Genomic DNA, 18498 nt, shown 5'->3' with positions numbered 1-18498 from the left:
TCAGAACTTTAATAAAATTTACTATAATAAAAATTTTAAAAATAACCTACAAATATCTTTCACTTATGAACTTCATGTATCTCTGAAAGGCCAAGGGTACAAAACATGTAAATATAAATAAAGCAAAAAAATTATATAGAGTAATATCCTGTACTTAAAATTAATTATAAAAATATAGATAACACCACATATGTAAAAATATACACATACAATTATATGTGCTTCCACACAAAAAGTGAATTTTAAAAGGCCTAAAAATGTGAGGGGGAAGTGAAATGAAACATATCTTCCTATAATGTTTTATACTTTATAGAGAATGCAATCATGTGTTAATTGTGTAATTAATAATTTAGGAAAAAAGTTTATTAATAAAATCTTACTTTTCCATACAGTTACTTTATAATCTTATAGATCTTTCCACTAAAAAGAAAATTCTGGCCCAATAATATAATCATACTTAAGAATATATCAACTCCTTTCTGAATATCTGCTTTAAAAAATTATTATCCTATGAGATACTACTCCTCCTCTAATCTCTCAGTAAAACTTAACTATTATGCCAATCAAAAAGCAAGTAAGGAATCCTTAGAAAGCCCAGCAGAATGTACTTTTGTTTTGTACTTTTAGCACTGCCTCACTTTTTCAGGTACTTTTACACTGGAATTACTAAGCAACCTTCATTTTCTATAGCCTGAATAGCATAAAGCCCTGCCCTAAAACATGAAAGATGTGTTCTGAGGAGCCTGGGTGGCTCGGCCCATTAAGCATCTGCCTTCAGCTCAGGTCATGATCCCAGAGTTCTAGGATCAAATTCTGCGCTGGGCTCCCTGCCTAGTAGGGAATATGCTTCTCCCTCTCCCTCTGCTCCTCCCAGCACCCTCCCTCTCCCTGCTCCTGCTCTCTCTCTCTCAAATAAATAAATTAAATATTTTTTTAAAAAAAGAAAATAAAGACGTGCCCTAACATTCCTCACGTCTTTACTGGTAATAATTTCACTTTTTATTTCTGACTCTGAACATATAGCATTCATTCACAAGGAGTAAATGGTAAAGGATCTCAAATATATTTTTATATTCATTAATATTTTACAGATTAGAAGTCAGGGCTGTGGAAACAACAGAGACACAAAGTTATAAATTTGCTGTTACTAATAAAAGAAAATCATGCCCACTTTGAAAATGACAACTGCAGGAAAAAGGGGAGCGAAGTCACACAAATGAGGATGAGAGAACATACACAGAAATAGGGAAAGAAAAAGCAGACAGGGAGACGCAGAAATAGGTTCCATCCAAAGGGAGATACATATTTTGAGGGTGGAGAAGGATCAGAAGAAAAAAGACTTCACTATCTACCAGACCTCCCAGCAAACAAACAATCATGGAAAAGGCACCAAAATACACACTAGCACCTCCACATTGCTGGAACATTCAAAAACTAAAAGTAGCAGGTAGGAGATAACATCATTTGTAAAAGGCCAGACAAAGGACTACAGAGGAGAGCAACTGCATTTAAACTCCACTCTCTCTTCCCACATAAAAATAAGAGTTGTTTTTTCCCTGAGCACTCATCAAATTTTCACACAATATATATGAAAAAGAAAGAATGTGACGTCTTAACTTTCCAAAATGAAAACTAATTAAACGTATACAGCATATAAGTAAACAGAAAATTATCCAACCAGTAATTTAGAGACCTATGGCAGAATGTTAGTTTACATAAAGATATAAAAGTATGCACATGCATATTTAACATAAACTATCATAAAGTCAAGAATACAAACCTTCAATAGCAAGACCACTGTTTTGCCTCTAGAGGGCGAACTTGGTCTTCTGAAAAACTCTAGACAAGAGAAGTTACTTTCAGACTTTATAAAAAAGTTAAAATTTAAGATGTTGAGATAGCAAAAATTCCTAGTTTCTTGGTTAACAGTACCCTTAGTGTACCAATAATTTTTTCACAACTTCCCCTAAACCAACAGAAATGCCTAAATATTCTGTTTAATAAATAGTTATGTCCAACAATTTAATAAGGATTTCTGTCCTAACACTTAGTAGTCATTTGAAAAAATAATACATATAAATTGAAGGGAAAAAGGTTTTCATTCTTAAATAACCACAATTACTTATTAGGCATGTATGCTTGGGGTACACTCTAATTTTACAAATCTTGAAATGAGACTGGACACGATCACGCTCATTTCCTGTTGAACATTGATCTTTGCATAATAGTATCTGATTTTCATCACAGCAATCTCAGAAAACCAGATTCACAAAGATATGATGCCAGGAAAAAAAATATAATGCCATTTAATGTTGAAATTGTGTATAATCTGAAGATAATGGTCTGTGCTGTATCCCAACACACGTAGAATATCAATGAGTCTGCCACTGTTCCCCTCTGCATTAGCTGCAGCACATGGGGTTCACAGGCTGCAAAACACAACACTACAGTTCTAAGTCCCAGCACCTTTATAAACTAGTCAATATTTTAATTGTAAATAAAATTAACTACAACAAATGTTTTTAAAGATCTAAAAATTTTCTTGTATTACTTGGGAAACCAGTTTCTCTTTAAGCAATAAAAGAGGCACTATTAAATCCTTAATGGAAGATTGGAAGATATTTTATCCAATTTGAATGATGATTATTGTCTTAATGTGATTATTTTTATACATGATGGTTGTGTTGAATCTGAAAAACTCCGAATGGGAAGGAGAGAAACAGGAAATGCAGTACATACATATCTCCTGAGCAACAACTTCTCAGAACTTAAAAATGCCTGTAAATTGATCCAGTCTCACTGATATCCTAGTACTAATGGAGTCAAGTTTTAAGAGCCAAATATCTAAAATTCTTAAGAGCTTCAGAATATGGATATTAATATAGATATTAGAAGAACTGGCTCCAAAATTACTAGAAACAGATTCTATACCCACTCATCTCACAAAGTCCTTGGTTTAGGCAGACCACTAGAAAAGTGATCAAAAACAGAGTTCAACCTCAAAATTTACTGTTTTTGCTTTCTGTTTCATCAGTTGACAATTCTGCACCACTGGCAACCATATGCCACTAGAAATCAAAGTATGTGGTAAGAGTGCTTAGCTAAGAAGAATGAAACAAAAAAGCCAAAAAGCTCTGCAAGGAAAACTAGGGTGAAAAAAACCAATGTTCTATCACTTTAGAGAATTTTCACAACCATAAAAGATAACTGAAAATATGTGCATTAAAAAAAATTACATTACTACAAATATCTAATAATCCCCCAATTTTTTATGTAGAAAAAGTATGAATGAAAGTAGAATATGATTAAGTTATCAAAAAATATTTGAAACACTAAGAGAAACCACATGGCTATATTAGTACTTACCTGTTGAATGATTTTGGAAGTTTTCTGAAGATTCTCTCTGGGAGGGACTTTACCAAATAATTTCCAACCAGGAGCACTATGGACAACTGATTTGAGTTCCTTTGTCCTTTTTGGAAAAAGGTTTCTGAAACACAAAAAAGTTACATGAATTGTGTTTCTGATAACCAGAGGACTACTTAATAATTTTTTTTAAAGATTTATTTATTTATTTATGATAGACATAGAGAGAGAGAGGGGCAGAGACACAGGAGGAGGGAGAAGCAGGCTCCATGCCGGGAGCCCAATGTGGGACTTGATCCTGGGACTCCAGGATCGCGCCCTGGGCCAAAGGCAGGCGCTAAACCGCTGAGTCACCCAGGGATCCCCTACTTAATAATTTTTAAAGTATGTTTGTACTCAAGATAAATACAAAATACTTTTAAATTCTTTTTTTAAGATTGTTTTTTATTAAGTAATCTCTACATGCAACATAGGTCTGTAACTCGCAACCTCAAGATCAAGAATTGCATGCTCCACCAAGTGAGCCAGGTACCCCTAAATAAAATTATTTCTATTACTTATACAACTGACTATTAGACTGACGAGACTCAGGGTGCCAGGGAGGCTCAGTGGGTTATGTGGCTGCCTTCAGCTCAGGTCATGATCCCAGCGTCCTGGGGATGGAGCCCCACATCAGGCTCCCTGCTCAGTAGGGAGCCTGCTTCTCCTTCTCCTTCCCCTTCCTTCTTCTTGTGCTCTCTCTCAAATAAGTAAATAAAATATTACCAAAAAATGTGGGATAATCCATAATAGATTAAAAAGACACTCTCATTTCCTTGGGTGTGCAATGGAATTGAACTGATGTAATTTCTACTTAGGAGGCCCTAGAAGTTTCATCTCAGGGATTATATAAATAGTAACTCAATTTTCTACTTAATAAGATCTCTAGATTGGAGGTTTTTAATAATGATTACACTAAGGACTGATATTTTTATAACATAAAATTTCAACCCTCAAAGGATGGTCTATTAATTTAAATAATATTTGATATCATGTGCGTAATAACAATTTCTATGAGCATTTCTCCTTCAAAATGAACATAAAACTGTTAAATTTTCTTAATAGAGGGCAATGAAGAGACACTATAGGATAAAGAGCTTTCCTGAGATTTCTAGCTGCTGCAAGGTGGGTCAGTGGCACGGGTGTGAGGACATCCAGTAGAAATTTAATCAGTCAAGTGCCCGGGACATGCAGTCCTTAGGCAAACTTGCAGCATAAGCAAACTCGGCCTGGAGATGGCTTTTCTGCAGCCCTCTTGATATGGAAACTATCACCCCAAAAGCTTCTTGCTGGCAGTGATATACTTGTTCCCTTGGTAAGCCCCACACAGCTCACTTGTACTCCCTGGGCAGCTCTTACCAAGCCATGCTATGCTGCCCCTACCAGGCTCTCTGTGGCCTGCCTATACTCCAAAGGTCTGCCATCCAGCCATGCTAAACACAGGAGTCACCATGGTTTATGCAAAAAAATTTGAATATGACATCAAAGTCATGATAAAATATTTTAAAAATTTTTAAGATTTTGTTATTTGAGAGGGAATGTGCATGCTGCATGCACATAAGCAGGAGGAGGGGCAAAGGGAGAAGCAGACTTCATGCTCAGCAAGGAGCTTGATGTGGGGCTGGATTCTAGGACCCCAGGTTCATGGCCTGAGCCAAAGGCAGATGCTTAACCATCTGAGCCACCCAGGCACCACTAAAATAAAAAATTGGTAAACTGGCCTTAATCAAATTTAAAACAAATTTAAATCAAATTTGCAGTTCAAAAGCATCACTGATGCAAAATGGAGAACAGGAAGATCTAGAGCTCAGTTCCTCCCCCAAAGTAAAAACTGAGCTGTAAAGAGCAATTGTAATGAACCATTTTAGAACTCTAGAACCTTATCAAACTCTTGTAACAAACAGGGAAGTACATGAAGGAAGAGGATGTTGATCCTTCCTAAGTCTACAACACGTGTAAACCACAACCTTCCCTCAGTTCCTCAACCCTTCCCTCCCACAGCATTGGGGATTAGGAGCCCATGTTTCTGAAGTTGATGCATCAGGAGGGACAGTCGGGATCACATCCTTCTAAAATTTGGAGTTATGGATTTTATTGGTCTGGCAGTGCCTTGAGGGACCAGCACAGACACCTATATCAGTTCAGTCATCTTGCAGCAGTGGTTTCTACTGGTGGTGTCTACTGGAACATTAAAAAAGATAAAATTCTTTTTTGTCCCTCTTTCTGAGCCAGATATTTAAGGAAAAAATCTTTCTCAGGCTACCAACTGATTGCAGAAATAAGAACAGAAATTTGAGGGGCACCTGGGTGGCTCAGCAACTGAGTGTCTGCCTTCGGCTCAGTGCATGATCCCAGGGTCCGGGATCAAGTCCCGCATCAGGTTCCTTGTGGGGAACCTGCTTCTCCCTCTGCCTATGTCTCTGCGCTTCTCTGTGTCTCTCATAAATAAATAAATAAAATCTTAAAAAAAAAAAAAACAAACAGAAACTTGTGATCCCACACAAAAAGAAGTATACACTTTGCAAAATAGTTTGGAAATATCACAAAACCACAAATGGATGACTCTAGCATTCAACAAGCAAAAATCAGCAATCACTGAAGTGTAACAGATTTAAAGAATACCCATTATAGTAATAAGAATGTCCAAGTCTCAATAAAAAATTACACTGCACCCAAAGAAAGAGCAAAGTATGAATCATTCACAAGAAAAATAGGATTGGACAAAAACATCCTTGAGGAAGCCCAGAGAGTGGAATTACTACTCAAAGATGTTAAATTAACTGTCTCAAAAAACTAAAGGAAATTACAAAGAAATGGTGAGTGGGGAATGTATGAACAAAGTAAGAATATCAATAAGGAAAAAATATTATAAAAAGGAACCAAGCAAATTCTAGAGTTGAATACTAGCATAATTAAAATGAAAAAAAATTCACTAGTGCAGTTCAACATCAGATTACAGCAAGCAGAAGAAAAAAATCAGCAAATGGGAAGATAAGACCAATGAAATTATTCAGTCCTGAAAGAAAGAAAGAAAGAAAGAAAGAAAGAAAGAAAGAAAGAAAGAAAGAATAAAAATGAGCAGAGCCTAAGTAACCTGTAGGACATTCTTAAGTATACCAACACATGTACCATAAGAGTCCTAGAAGGAGAAAATAAAAACAGAGGAGCAGAAAAAAATATTTTAAGAAATATGGCTAAAAACTTCTCAAATATGATGAAAGGCATGAATACATATATATATCCAAGAAGCTCAGCAAACTTCAAGTAGATAAACTTTGAGACACATTATAGTCATATTGCTAAAACCCAAGGACAAAGAGAAAATTTTGAAAATGGCAAGAGAAGCAAATACGGCAAACAAGAGATCTTCAATAGGATTAACTGATTTCTCATCAGAAACCATGGGGACCAGAACTAGTGGGATAACATATTTAAAGTTCTAAAAGAAAAAAAATTAGCAACTAAAAATTGTATACGTGGCAAATCTCTTTCTCGAGAATGAAAGACAAATGAAGATATTTCCAGATAAACAAAAGTTGAAGGATTTCATTACCAATAGACCGGAACTGTAAGAAATGCTAAAGGGAGTTTTTCAGGCTTGAAACAAAAAGTAGCCAGAGAGAAACTCAAAGCCATGAGAAGAAATAAAGAACACCAGTAAAATTAATTAGATAGGTAAATGTCAAAGCCAGTATTATTGTATTTTTGGTTTGTAAAACTATTTTTTTCCCTATATGGCTTGAAAGGCAAATGTATAAAGCAATATTTATAAATTTATGTTAATGGACACACAATGTATAAACATGTAATCTCTGACAATAAGAATATAAAGAAGGGACAAAGATGTTTAGTAGTGTGATCTATATACTAATGAAACTAATTTGGTATTATTCAAAATAGGTTGCTGTATGTTTAAGATGTTACCTGTAATCCCTAAAGTTACTACTAATGGCTTTAAAATATACAGAAAAAGAAGGGAATCAAAATGGCCCTATAAAAATTATATTAAATACCAAAAAAGTGGTAATGGAGGAATTAATGAACAAAAACCATAAAAGACATATTGAAAACTAATAGCTAAATGGCAGGAATAAATCCTTCCTCACCAACAATTAGTTTAAATATAAGTCAATTAAACTCTCCACATGAGAGATATTGGCAGATTGAATGAAACACTGTCTATATGCTGTCTTCAAGAGACTTTTTTTTTAATTGAAATAGTCAATTAGTCAACAGACAACAATAGTCAAATAGACAACAAGAGACTCATTTTATATTTATTTCTAGAGGGGGGAAGAGAGTAGAGGATTTGGGGTAAAGGGAGAGAGAGAGAGGGAGAATCTTAAGCAGGCTCCATGCTCAGCATGAAGTCTAATGCAGGGTTCGATCTAACTACCCTGAGATCATGATCTACGCTGAAATCAGGAGTTGGATGTTTAACCAACTGAGCCACCCAGGCACCCCAAGCGACTCACTTTAGATAAAAAGATACAAAGAAGATGAAAATAAAAGAATGGAAAATTATATTGAAAGCACGTACTAACCAAAGAAGACCTGGAGTGATTACATTATTGTCAGGCAAAATAGTTATTAATACAAAACAGGTTACAAGACACAAAAAAGATTATATGTTGAAAAAAGTTAATCCAATAAGATATAATAACTATTATAAACATATATGCACCTAACAACAGAGCCCTAAAATATGTGAAACAAAATTAACAATATTGAAAAGAGAAATAGACAGTTCTACAATAATAACTGGAGACATCAGTGGCCTAGTCTCAATAATACATACAACAACCAGGCAGATCAAAAAGGAAAAGACTAAAACATTATAAACCAATTAGACCTAACAGGCATACAAGTACACCCCATCTAACAGTAAAAATATACATTCTCAAGGGCACATAGGACATCTTCCAGGATGAATTGTATGTTAACCCACAAAACAAGTCTTAATAACCTTAAAGAGACTGAAATCATGCAGTTTCTTTTTCAATCACAGTAAAATCAGAGTAGAAATCAGTAACACAAACTGGAAAATTCACCAATATGTGGAAATTAAAACAGTCTTAAATGATCAGGAGGTCAAAGAGAAAAATCACAAGGTTACTTAGAAAACACCTCGGGGGAAGAAAGAAAACACCCTGAGATGAATTTAAACAAACACAACATACCAAAACTTATGGGATACAGCTAAGGGGGAAATTTATAGTTGTAAACACATACATTAAAAAAGAACCATCTTGGGATGCCTGGGTGGCTCAGTCAGTTAGGCATCTGCCTTCGGCTCAGGTCATGATCCAGAGTCCTGGGATCAGGCCCCGGATTGGCTCCCAACTCAGTGGGGCGTCTGCTTCTCCCTCTGCTCCTTCTCCCCACTTGCATGTTCTTTCTAGCTCTGCTCTCAAATAAATAAATAAAATCTTAAATAATAAAGAAAAAGAACCATCTCTTACTAATTACTTAACTGCATAGATGAAGAAATCAGAAGACCAAACTAAACCCAAAGCTGGCATAAGGAAAGAATAAAGTTTAGAAAAAAAATTTTAAAGCTGTTTTTTTTTTTTAAAGATTTTATTTATTTATTCGAGAGAGACAGGCAAAGACACAGGCAGAGGGAGAAGCAGGCTCCACGCAGGGAACCCGACGTGGGACTAGATCCCGGGTCTCCAGGATCATGCCCTGGGCCAAAGGAAGCACTAAACCGTTGAGCCACCCGGGCTGCCCAAAAGCTGTTTTTTTTTTTAAAGATAAATAAAACTGATAAACCCTTAGCTAGATGACTAGGAAAACAGAGGTAAGATTCAAATCACTAAAAGCAGAAATAAAAATGGGACGTCACTACAATATGAACTGTTCATAAGTCTAGCATTGAGGAAAAGCAAATCATAAGCCACAATTAGGTACCAACCACACCCATTAAGGATGGCTATTATTTGTAAAACAACAAAAAAATAAGTTTGCAAGGATGTGGAAAAGCTGGGACGGTGGGCATGTAAAATGGTCCAAATGCTGGTAGGAATGTTAAGTGGTGCAGCCATTTTGGAAAACAATTTGGCAGTTTCTTTCATAAGTAAAACATAAATTACCATACAACCCAACAATTCCACTCCTAGATGCCTACCCAAGAGAAATGAAAACATAGGTCCATATGACGGCTTACACAGAAATGTTAACAGTAGTATTCATAATAGCAAAAATGTGAAGACAGGTTAAATATCCAGCAACTATTGAATATACAAACAAAATGTATATACTCATATAATGAAATCCTAATCAGCAGTAAAAAGGCATGAGACAACTGATACATGCTACAACATGGATAAACTCAAAATATGCTCCATGAAAGAAGTCAGATGTATGAGACCATGTGTACAAGCCTATTTATATGAACTATGCAAAAAAAGCCTATTCTATAGAGACAAAGTTAGATTAGTGGTTGCATGAGGGATGAAAATGGGTACAAAGGATCTCTGGTGTGGCAGAAATGCTCTGCAACTAGATTTCAATAATGGCTGTATAGCTATATAAATTTAATATCATTGAACTGTACTCTTATAATGGATGAATTTTATGGAATGTAAACTATACCTCAAGATAGGTGTTAATTAAAAGACTATTTAAACTAACAATCAGATACAGAGGGTAAACATTGCCAAAAGTTGGTCTTTTGTCAAGTTTAGTGAAATAGACAAAATTTCCCCTAGGAGTTATGGAAAAAGAATAGAAATAAATAAATTAGGAGTAAAGAGAAGCCCATAAAATCAGATGCAGCAAAATTTGTAAAGGGAAGAGAATCTATAAACAACTCTAGGCCAATTAATTTAGAACATTTCTCAAAATGGACAGACCCATGTAAAAATATAATTTATTGGGCAGCCTGGGTGGCTCAGCAGTTTAGCGCTTGCCTTTGGCCCAGAACATGATCCTGGAGACCCGGGATCGAGTCCCACGTCAGGCTCCCTGCATGGAGCCTGCTTCTCTCTGCCTGTGTCTCTGCCTCTCTCTCTCTCTCTCTCTCTCTCTCTCTCTCTCTCTCTCTCTCTGTGTGTGTGTGTGTGTGTGTGTGTGTCTCATGAATAAATAAGTAAAATCTTAAATATATATATATATATAAAATTTATCAAAACAGACTTAGAACAGAAAATATCAATCATCCCAAAATCATTTTAAAAACTGAAGTAAAAGTTAAAATTTCTCTCCCCCAAAATCAGGCATGTAAGTTTTTTATGAGAGTTCTACCAAATTTTTCAAGATACAGATTGCACAATATTGTATAAACATTTTATAGAATGAGAGTAATCTTTAATCATATCTTTAAGGCCAATATGAACTAACAAAAGCAGACATGAACAGCTTAACAGAGTAAGATTATAGACCAATCTAACTCATGAACATAGAAGAAATATCCTAAAAAAATTAGCAAACGAAATATAATCTGTAAAGATAGATAAAAATATCATGAGTAGGTTAGATTTGTCTCAGGAATGCAAAGGCAGTCAAACTTGGTAAGATCTTAAACGTTATTCAAAACATTAACAGGGGCAGCCCCAGTGGCGCAGCGGTTTAGCGCCGCCTGCAGCCCAGGGCATGATCCTGGAGACCTTGGATCAAGTCCCACGTCAGGCTCTCAGCATGGAGCCTGCTTCTCCCTCCGCTTGTGTCTCTGCCTCTCATTCTCTCTCTGTGTTTCTATGAATAAATAAATAAAATCTTAAAAAAAAAACATTAACAGAAAAAAGGAAAATAACTATGATAACCTCAATGCTGAAAAAAGATGATAAAGTCAATGTGAACATTCCCATTGATGGAAACTATAAAAGATGACTAGAAGAGAACTGCCTTAAGAAAGGAAATGGACCACCTTTTCCATTTCTTTTTTTAAAGATTTTATTTATTTATTTGAGAGAGAGTGCGAGAGCACCCACGTGCATGCTGGGGGAGGGGCAGAAGGAGAGGAAGAAGCAGGCTCCCCCTGAGCAGGGTACCCAACATAGAGCTAGATCCCAGGACCCCGGAATAATGACCTGAGCTGAAGGCGGACACTTAATCGACTGAGCCATTGTGGTGCCCCTCAACAAGGTTTTTGGAGAACTTGAAAAAACTCTAAAATTTATATTGAAGAATGGACCAAAAACAGCCAAAACACTTTGAGGAAAGGAAAAAAAGATATATTTAAGAACATTCAAGAAACTTAAAAGAGATGAGCAGCCTGGGTGGCTCAGGTTTAGCGCCGCCTTCAGCCCAGGGTATGGTCCTGGAGACCTGGGATCGAGTCCCGCATCAGGCTCCCTGCATGGAGTCTGCTTCTCCCTCTGCCCCTGTCTGTGCCTCTCTCTCTCTCTCTCTCTGTGTGTGTCTCTCATGAATAAATAAATAAAATGGAAGGAAGGAAGGAAGGAAGGAAGGAAGGAAGGAAGGAAGGAAGGAAGGAAGGAGAAAGAAAAAGAAAGAAAGAAAGAAAAAGAAAGAAAGAAAGAAAGAAAGAAAGAAAGAAAGAAAGAAAGAAAGAAAGACTAATTTAAAAGAGCAAAAATCTTTAATAGTCCAAAAATCCACTGGCAGAAAAAGAATGGAAAACTTAAATTGTGGCATGTTATTAAATGCAACATTTTTCCTCAATGAACATGAACCAAAGCTATATCCATCAACATGGAAGAATCTTAAAAACAATGCTGAGTTTTTTAAAACAAAAAATCAAAATGCAGAAGAGTACACACAGTATACCATTTTTATGAAGCTCAAAATACTACAGTAAGAAAAATGTTATGGCAAAAACTATTGCTTAAATCACCAAATGAATTCAGGTCAGTTGTTACTTCTCAGGGGTGAAAAGGGTAGTAAGACAAAACCAAAAAGAAAAGGGTAGTAAGACACAGGTATATCTTCAAAAGTATTGATAACATTCTATTTCTGAGACTAGGCAAAGGGTTCACCAATGTACACCGTGCCTCATAATTCACATATCTGTTACATGTTTTCTTTTGTATGTGTCAAAAAAATACTAGTTTTTGCTGTTATTAACCTAGCTAATCCCAATTGTAACTCCCTAATAACGGGAGAGCATTATCTAAAATAGTTAAAAGACTGCATATTCTGAATCCACCATTGGGAAGCTATAAAGTCAGCCTTTTCCTACACAGTGCTAGGTATCCACTTTTGCCACAAGCTTAGGTATATTTATTTGGGCCAAAGTTGATAAGCATTTCAGATTTTAAGTACTCTTCTTAGGGTCAATTCACATCTCTATATAAATTTGTCTCAATCAGCATACTGATGTATGTAATTACTGGGTCAGAAGACCTCATGCTAAAAATTAGCTCTTGGGGGTAAAAAGTGTACAATGAACAAGTTTTGTTGGTGTGTTTTTTACAACTACCACCAACTCTAATGACTGACCATAATTAGATCTTTCACTACAATTTTAATTGTTTCAAATCTAGGGACGCCTGGGTGACTCAGTGGTTGGTTGAGCGTCTGCCTTTGGCCCAGGGCATGATCCTGCAGTCCCAGGATGGAGTCCAGAATTGGGGCTCCCTGCAGGGAGCCTGCTTCTCCCTCTGCCTATGTCTCTGCCTCTCTCTCTCTCTCTCTCCCCCCCCTCTCTCTTTCTCTGTCTCTCATGAATAAATAAATTAAAAAGTCTTTTTTAAAAAATTGTTTCAAATCTAAAAGCCTATAAATCGTTTGTCTCCTCATAATATATAAAGAAGATAGTTTTATGAAGGGAAAAAATAGCATTTCATTCTCTGTACTAAAAACGTAGAATTATGTATATAATTACAGCAGGCTAACATAAAATAGAAGGGGTTATGCATTCTTTTTAAATGCAGTGAAACATAACTTCAAATAATATGACCTGGCTGAGAGTAAGACAAAGCAGCAGAATGAGGAAACCACAAGCATAAGATGCAGTTATACCAAGAGAGAGCAATAATCACAGATCAGAAAATTCCCCATGCATAAAGCTTTACAGAGAGCACCCCTTGGAGGGTGCTCATGTCTCTATATTTTTATCTACAGTGAAGGTACTGTAATCACTACCAAACCTCTAGTTTTCTCATATGAAAAACTAGAGGTTATCCATATTAATACTGCGTATCAGACCTGTATAAGTTACAAAATTCTTCATAAATCACAGCCAAGATGCCAAATATACATGAGTCTTCTAGTAAAGTCCATTAGAAATTATCCTGCATCACAAAAAGCCTGTTAAGATGTGTGTTTATGTTTGAAATTAATTTATAAGGATATTTTCAACTCCAAAACTAAAATCAAGGAATACTAACTTCTTAAACCAAACAATAGTAGGCTTTTCTATGGATGTAGTTTCTGAAGAATTTTGAAATGACTGGAAAGGATGAAAAGGAAAAAAGCAAGGTAAATGCATAACCTCCACAACAGAGTTTCAATATGGTTTCAATATGTTTTATATTATAATATTACAATGATAATAAGTTCATCATGAAGTTTAAATTTTCATTAAATTATACAAACAAACCAAAGCCAAATACCTTAAGTTTACATATCTGATAAACTTTGGTTACTAGAAGAAACTTCTGTAAAAGAAATAGGAGCCAACAGGTATCCAATTGCTAAGAAAGGCCACCAGATAATATTCCACATTAATTTCTTATGCCACTAAGAAACTTTGGATTAGGTTTTCAGGTTACCCCCGCCTCAAAAACTGGATATAATGTAACTAAAAGGCATACATCTGCAAAGCAATTTTAAGATATTATTACAAATATATGAGATTAATATAGATCAAATGGGTTCTCGCAGTGTAGGAAAAGAATATCACTCTAAAGTCTTAAGGGAAAACATAACGAAAAGGTTTATTAATAGTTCAAAAATATGTCATATTGCTGTCATTCTTCTTAGACCTCATCCCTCATTGTCCAATCCACTATCAGGGAACTAGTGAAGTTGAGGTCTTAATGCAAATAAATGTATGGGACTAGGTTCCTCCGTATCACCTTTTGAAAACACACACACACACACACTCTTCCATTTTTTTCTATCCCCCAAGATATTCAAATTTCTTAAACATAAGTCAACATTAATGGTTTTTAGCAGGCAGCACAGGTGGCTCAGCGGTTTAGCACCACCTTCTGCCCAGGGTGTGATCCTGGAGACCCAGGATCCAGTGCCAAGTCAGGCTCCCTGCATGGAGCCTGCTTCCCCCTCTGCCTGTTCTCTGCCCCCCCCCTCTCTCTCTTCTCTGTCTCTCATGGATAAATTAAAATCTTTTTTTTTTATTTTTTTTTTAATTTTATTTATGATAGTCACAGAGAGAGAGAGAGAGGCAGAGACACAGGCAGAGGGAGAAGCAGGCTCCATGCACCGGAAGCCCGACGTGGGACTCGATCCCGGGTCTCCAGGATCGCGCCCTGGGCCAAAGGCAGGCGCCAAACCGCTGCGCCACCCAGGGATCCCAATAAATTAAAATCTTAAAAAAAAAAAGTTCTTAGCAAAACAAACCAAATATGTTCAAGTACCCGCACACACAAAAAAGGACAGTTCTTCCTCTCTGGATTCCAGAGGTAGAGCTTGAGTGTATGAATGAGATTTATATGGCAGTGTTGGGAGGAAAAGATCACTTTTACTCTGTATTCGTCATGTTTCAAGGGGAGAGATGGAGAGGAGGGACACTCCTGGCTTCTTTCTGCTCCTTCATTTATCTCCTCCACCTGAGGGGTTAAATTTTGGTGACAGACATTGCTGCCTAACAGTAGAGAAGATACAGTTTAGTCTGCTTTCCTAATAATATGAGGTTGTTTCCTCTGTACCCCTCTGCCTCCAACCCCCTAAGGAAAGGTCTGCTGTGCTAGTGACTAGCTGGATATATGTAATCAGGTGAAGTATTTAGGAGGCAAACTGCAGCCAAAGGCATGTCTTTCAGTACAGGTTTCATCAACACAAAGCTGACGTTTTAAGGTCCCATTTATCAGTGTCCAATGTTTTTTTTTCTTACTGATTTCAAACTCAGATTTGGTTTGGTTCTCCCCAAACTCTGTAAGTCAAGATTTTAGAAATTGAAAGGATCTTTCTGCTTCAGATACACTGGAGATATTAAAAACTATGTGTTTTCTAGTTTAGGTGTTTTGGTTTTGTTTTGTTTTTTTTTTCCCCATCCTGTGACATCTTATCTAGAGAACAGGAAATGGTAATGGTAATCGATCTTTTCTCCATTAAATTCATTCTCTTACCCCCAATCAACACTATTGTTACACTACTGTCACACACACACAAGTATCTACACATGTAGACACACAAACACACCATCTCCCATTCTCCCCTCAAATCTATGTCCACTCTTTTTAGCAAAATGAAAATGAGAAAATCTGTTGTACCAGTTAAGAAACAGTATAGGTGAGAAGTAGCGGTTCAATGTTTCCATATTACTGAAAACATAAAAATGAAGAAAACACCAAGAAAAAAACTGATGTGGGGATTAGAAGAGAAAGAGAAAAAAATTAAAAAGACCTACCCTTTTTCTCAGTGGCTTTTATAATAAAGGTTGGTGAATGATTCTTGCTTATTAATATTAATATTTGCTTCACATATCTATGTGTTTTTTTTCCAAGGTTTCATTTCTTTTACCACACAAAAAGAGTTACATATGATAAAACAATCAGACCACTTGCCTACTACACTGTATTAAAGGATAAAGCTAGCCAAAAAGGAGCAAAACTTACACGGTGATTTCTAAAGTAGCAGAATCTCCAGGGTTTGTCTTTAAGAATTGGCAAACCCATGTAAACATGACAAAACCATGTAAGTTCTGAGAAAAAAAATCATGTAAATTCTATAGTTTCTCAGACTATGGAATTTGACACTTACATAAAAACTAGGACTGCCTAAATCGTCAATCTTCTTACTAACCAACAATGTCAGCTCCAGGAAAAAACATCAGTTTTTGCCTAACATTTACACCTATATGACTATTTAAATTCTAATCATCACTCAAATGGGTTTAGAATGCTTTTCTGAGCAGTTAAGAATTCAACTTTAATCAAGAGTAAAAAAAATCAGGGGATCCCTGGGTGGCTCAGCAGTTTAGCACCTGCCTTTGGCCCAGGGCACGATCCTGGAGTCCCGGGATCGAGTCCCACGTCAGGCTCCTGGCATGGAACCTGCTTCTCCCTCCTCCTCTGTGTCTCTGCCTCTCTCTCTCTCTATCACGAATAAATAAATAAATCTTAAAAAAAAAAAAAAAAAGAAACTAGAAAGAGGGTGGCTCACGGTTGGGCCTCTGCCATTGGCTCAGGACGTGATCCTGGGGTCCAGGCTCTTTGCGGGGAGCCTGCTTCTCCCTCTGCCTTGCGCTCTCTCTGTGTCTCTCATGAATAGATAAATATGAAACGCCGGGACACCTGTACCCCGATGTTTCTAGCAGCAATGTCCACAATAGCCAAACTGTGGAAGGAGCCTCGGTGTCCATCGAAAGATGAATGGATTAAGAAGCTGTGGTTTATGTATACAATGGAATATTACTCAGCCATTAGAAACGACAAATACCCACCATTTGCTTCGACGTGGATGGAACTGGAGGGTATTATGCTGAGTGAAGTAAGTCAATCGGAGAAGGACAAACAGTGTATGTTCTCATTCATTTGGGGAATATGAATAATAGTGAAAGGGAATATAAGGGAAGGGAGAAGAAATGTGTGGGAAATATCAGAAAGGGAGACAGAACATAAAGACTTCTAACTCTGGGAAATGAACTAGGGGTGGTGGAGGGGGAGGAGGGCGGGGGGTGGGGGTGAATGGGTGACGGGCACTGAGGGGGGGCACTTGACGGGATGAGCACTGGGTGTTATTCTGTATGTTGGTAAATTGAACACCAATAAAAATTAATTTATTAAAAAAATGAATAGATAAATAAAATATTAAAAAAAAAGAGTAAAAAAAATTAGTTAACAAAACTAAACTAGAAATCATGACCTGATCTTCAAACTCTGTCTCAGTAGAAACTGGACTGCTGAAAACACATCAACTTCCTGGACTTTGTACTTAAGTTTCCCCAAAGCAAAATACAAGGCCAAAAAGAAAACATTATCCAGTGATCATGGAATGCCACAGTTGACGACATAATTGATTCAAAAAGTAAAAGTACTGTCTCTTTAAAATGCAGTACTTTGGCTATCCTTGAATATCTTGGATTAAAGATCTGGCATGAAGATTACTTACATTCTTTCCAAACCTCAATCATTTTTCTTGAAAAAGACTTTCAGCTGACTATATACAAAAAAAGTACTTTTTCTGCCAGATAACTGAGGCTTTAATTCCAAGAATTTTCTTTTTCAGGCTGTTTCTGGATCTTCTCTTTGTTGTTATTACAAATTGTAAAAATCAAAAAAATACAAAATTTCTATTTAATATATACTTTTTTTTAAGATTTTATTTATTTATGAGAGACACACACACACACACACAGAGAGAGACAGAGAGAGAGAGAGGCAGAGACACAGGCAGAGGGAGAAGCAGGCTCCATGCAGGGAGCCTGATGTGGGACTCGATCCTGGGACTCCAGGATCATACCCTGGGCCGAAAGGGGCAGGCGCTAAACTGCTGAGCCACCCAGGGATCCCCTTAATATATACTTCTAAACTGGGATCCCTGGGTGGCGCAGCAGTTTGGCACCTGCCTTTGGCCCAGGGCGCGATCCTGGAGACCCGGGATCGAATCGAATCCCACATCGGGCTCCCAGTGCATGGAGCCTGCTTCTCCCTCTGCCTGTGTCTCTGCCTCTCTCTCTCTGTGACTATCATAAATAAATTTAAAAAAATTTTTAAAAAATATATATATATACTTCTAAACTAACCTACATATTCTCAGAGATTGGAGCTATCAAAAAAGGAGTAGAATTTATTCTTTGTCAAAGAAAACCCACACAGAACGTAAAGCTGAAAGTGAAGGTTATAATTTTTTTTTTTTTAAGTATTTTAGAGCCGCTAGGGACGACAGAGAGTAACTAGGTCAAAGGTTCTTCATCATAAATCAATGAATCTACATGAATGAGCTAGAGAATGTCCACAAGCCTCCTCAAACCGTATGCACAATTTAAAGTAAACAATATAA

General features: G+C 36.7%; 1 protein-coding gene across 4 annotated transcripts in view; it reads right to left on the bottom strand.

Moving 5' to 3' along the window:
* Positions 1-18498, bottom strand: part of TBC1D12 (TBC1 domain family member 12) — a 93144-nt gene that overhangs the window by 53022 nt on the left and 21624 nt on the right. For 3 of the 4 annotated variants that reach the window (XM_055300244.1, XM_055300245.1, XM_055300246.1), the window contains exon 2: positions 3367-3490. In XM_055300244.1, the coding sequence (XP_055156219.1) occupies positions 3367-3490 (124 nt within the window). Of the gene's footprint in view, positions 1-1780; positions 1840-3366; positions 3491-18498 lie in introns of those variants that run through there. The other variant, XM_055300247.1, reaches the window with a different exon arrangement.

Source organism: Nyctereutes procyonoides, unplaced genomic scaffold (assembly GCF_905146905.1).
Source record: "Nyctereutes procyonoides isolate TBG_1078 unplaced genomic scaffold, NYPRO_anot_genome, whole genome shotgun sequence".
Taxonomy (NCBI): Eukaryota; Metazoa; Chordata; class Mammalia; order Carnivora; family Canidae; genus Nyctereutes; species Nyctereutes procyonoides.
The sequence above is the reverse complement of the archived record's forward strand: the minus strand, read 5'-3'. Positions and strand labels throughout refer to the sequence as shown.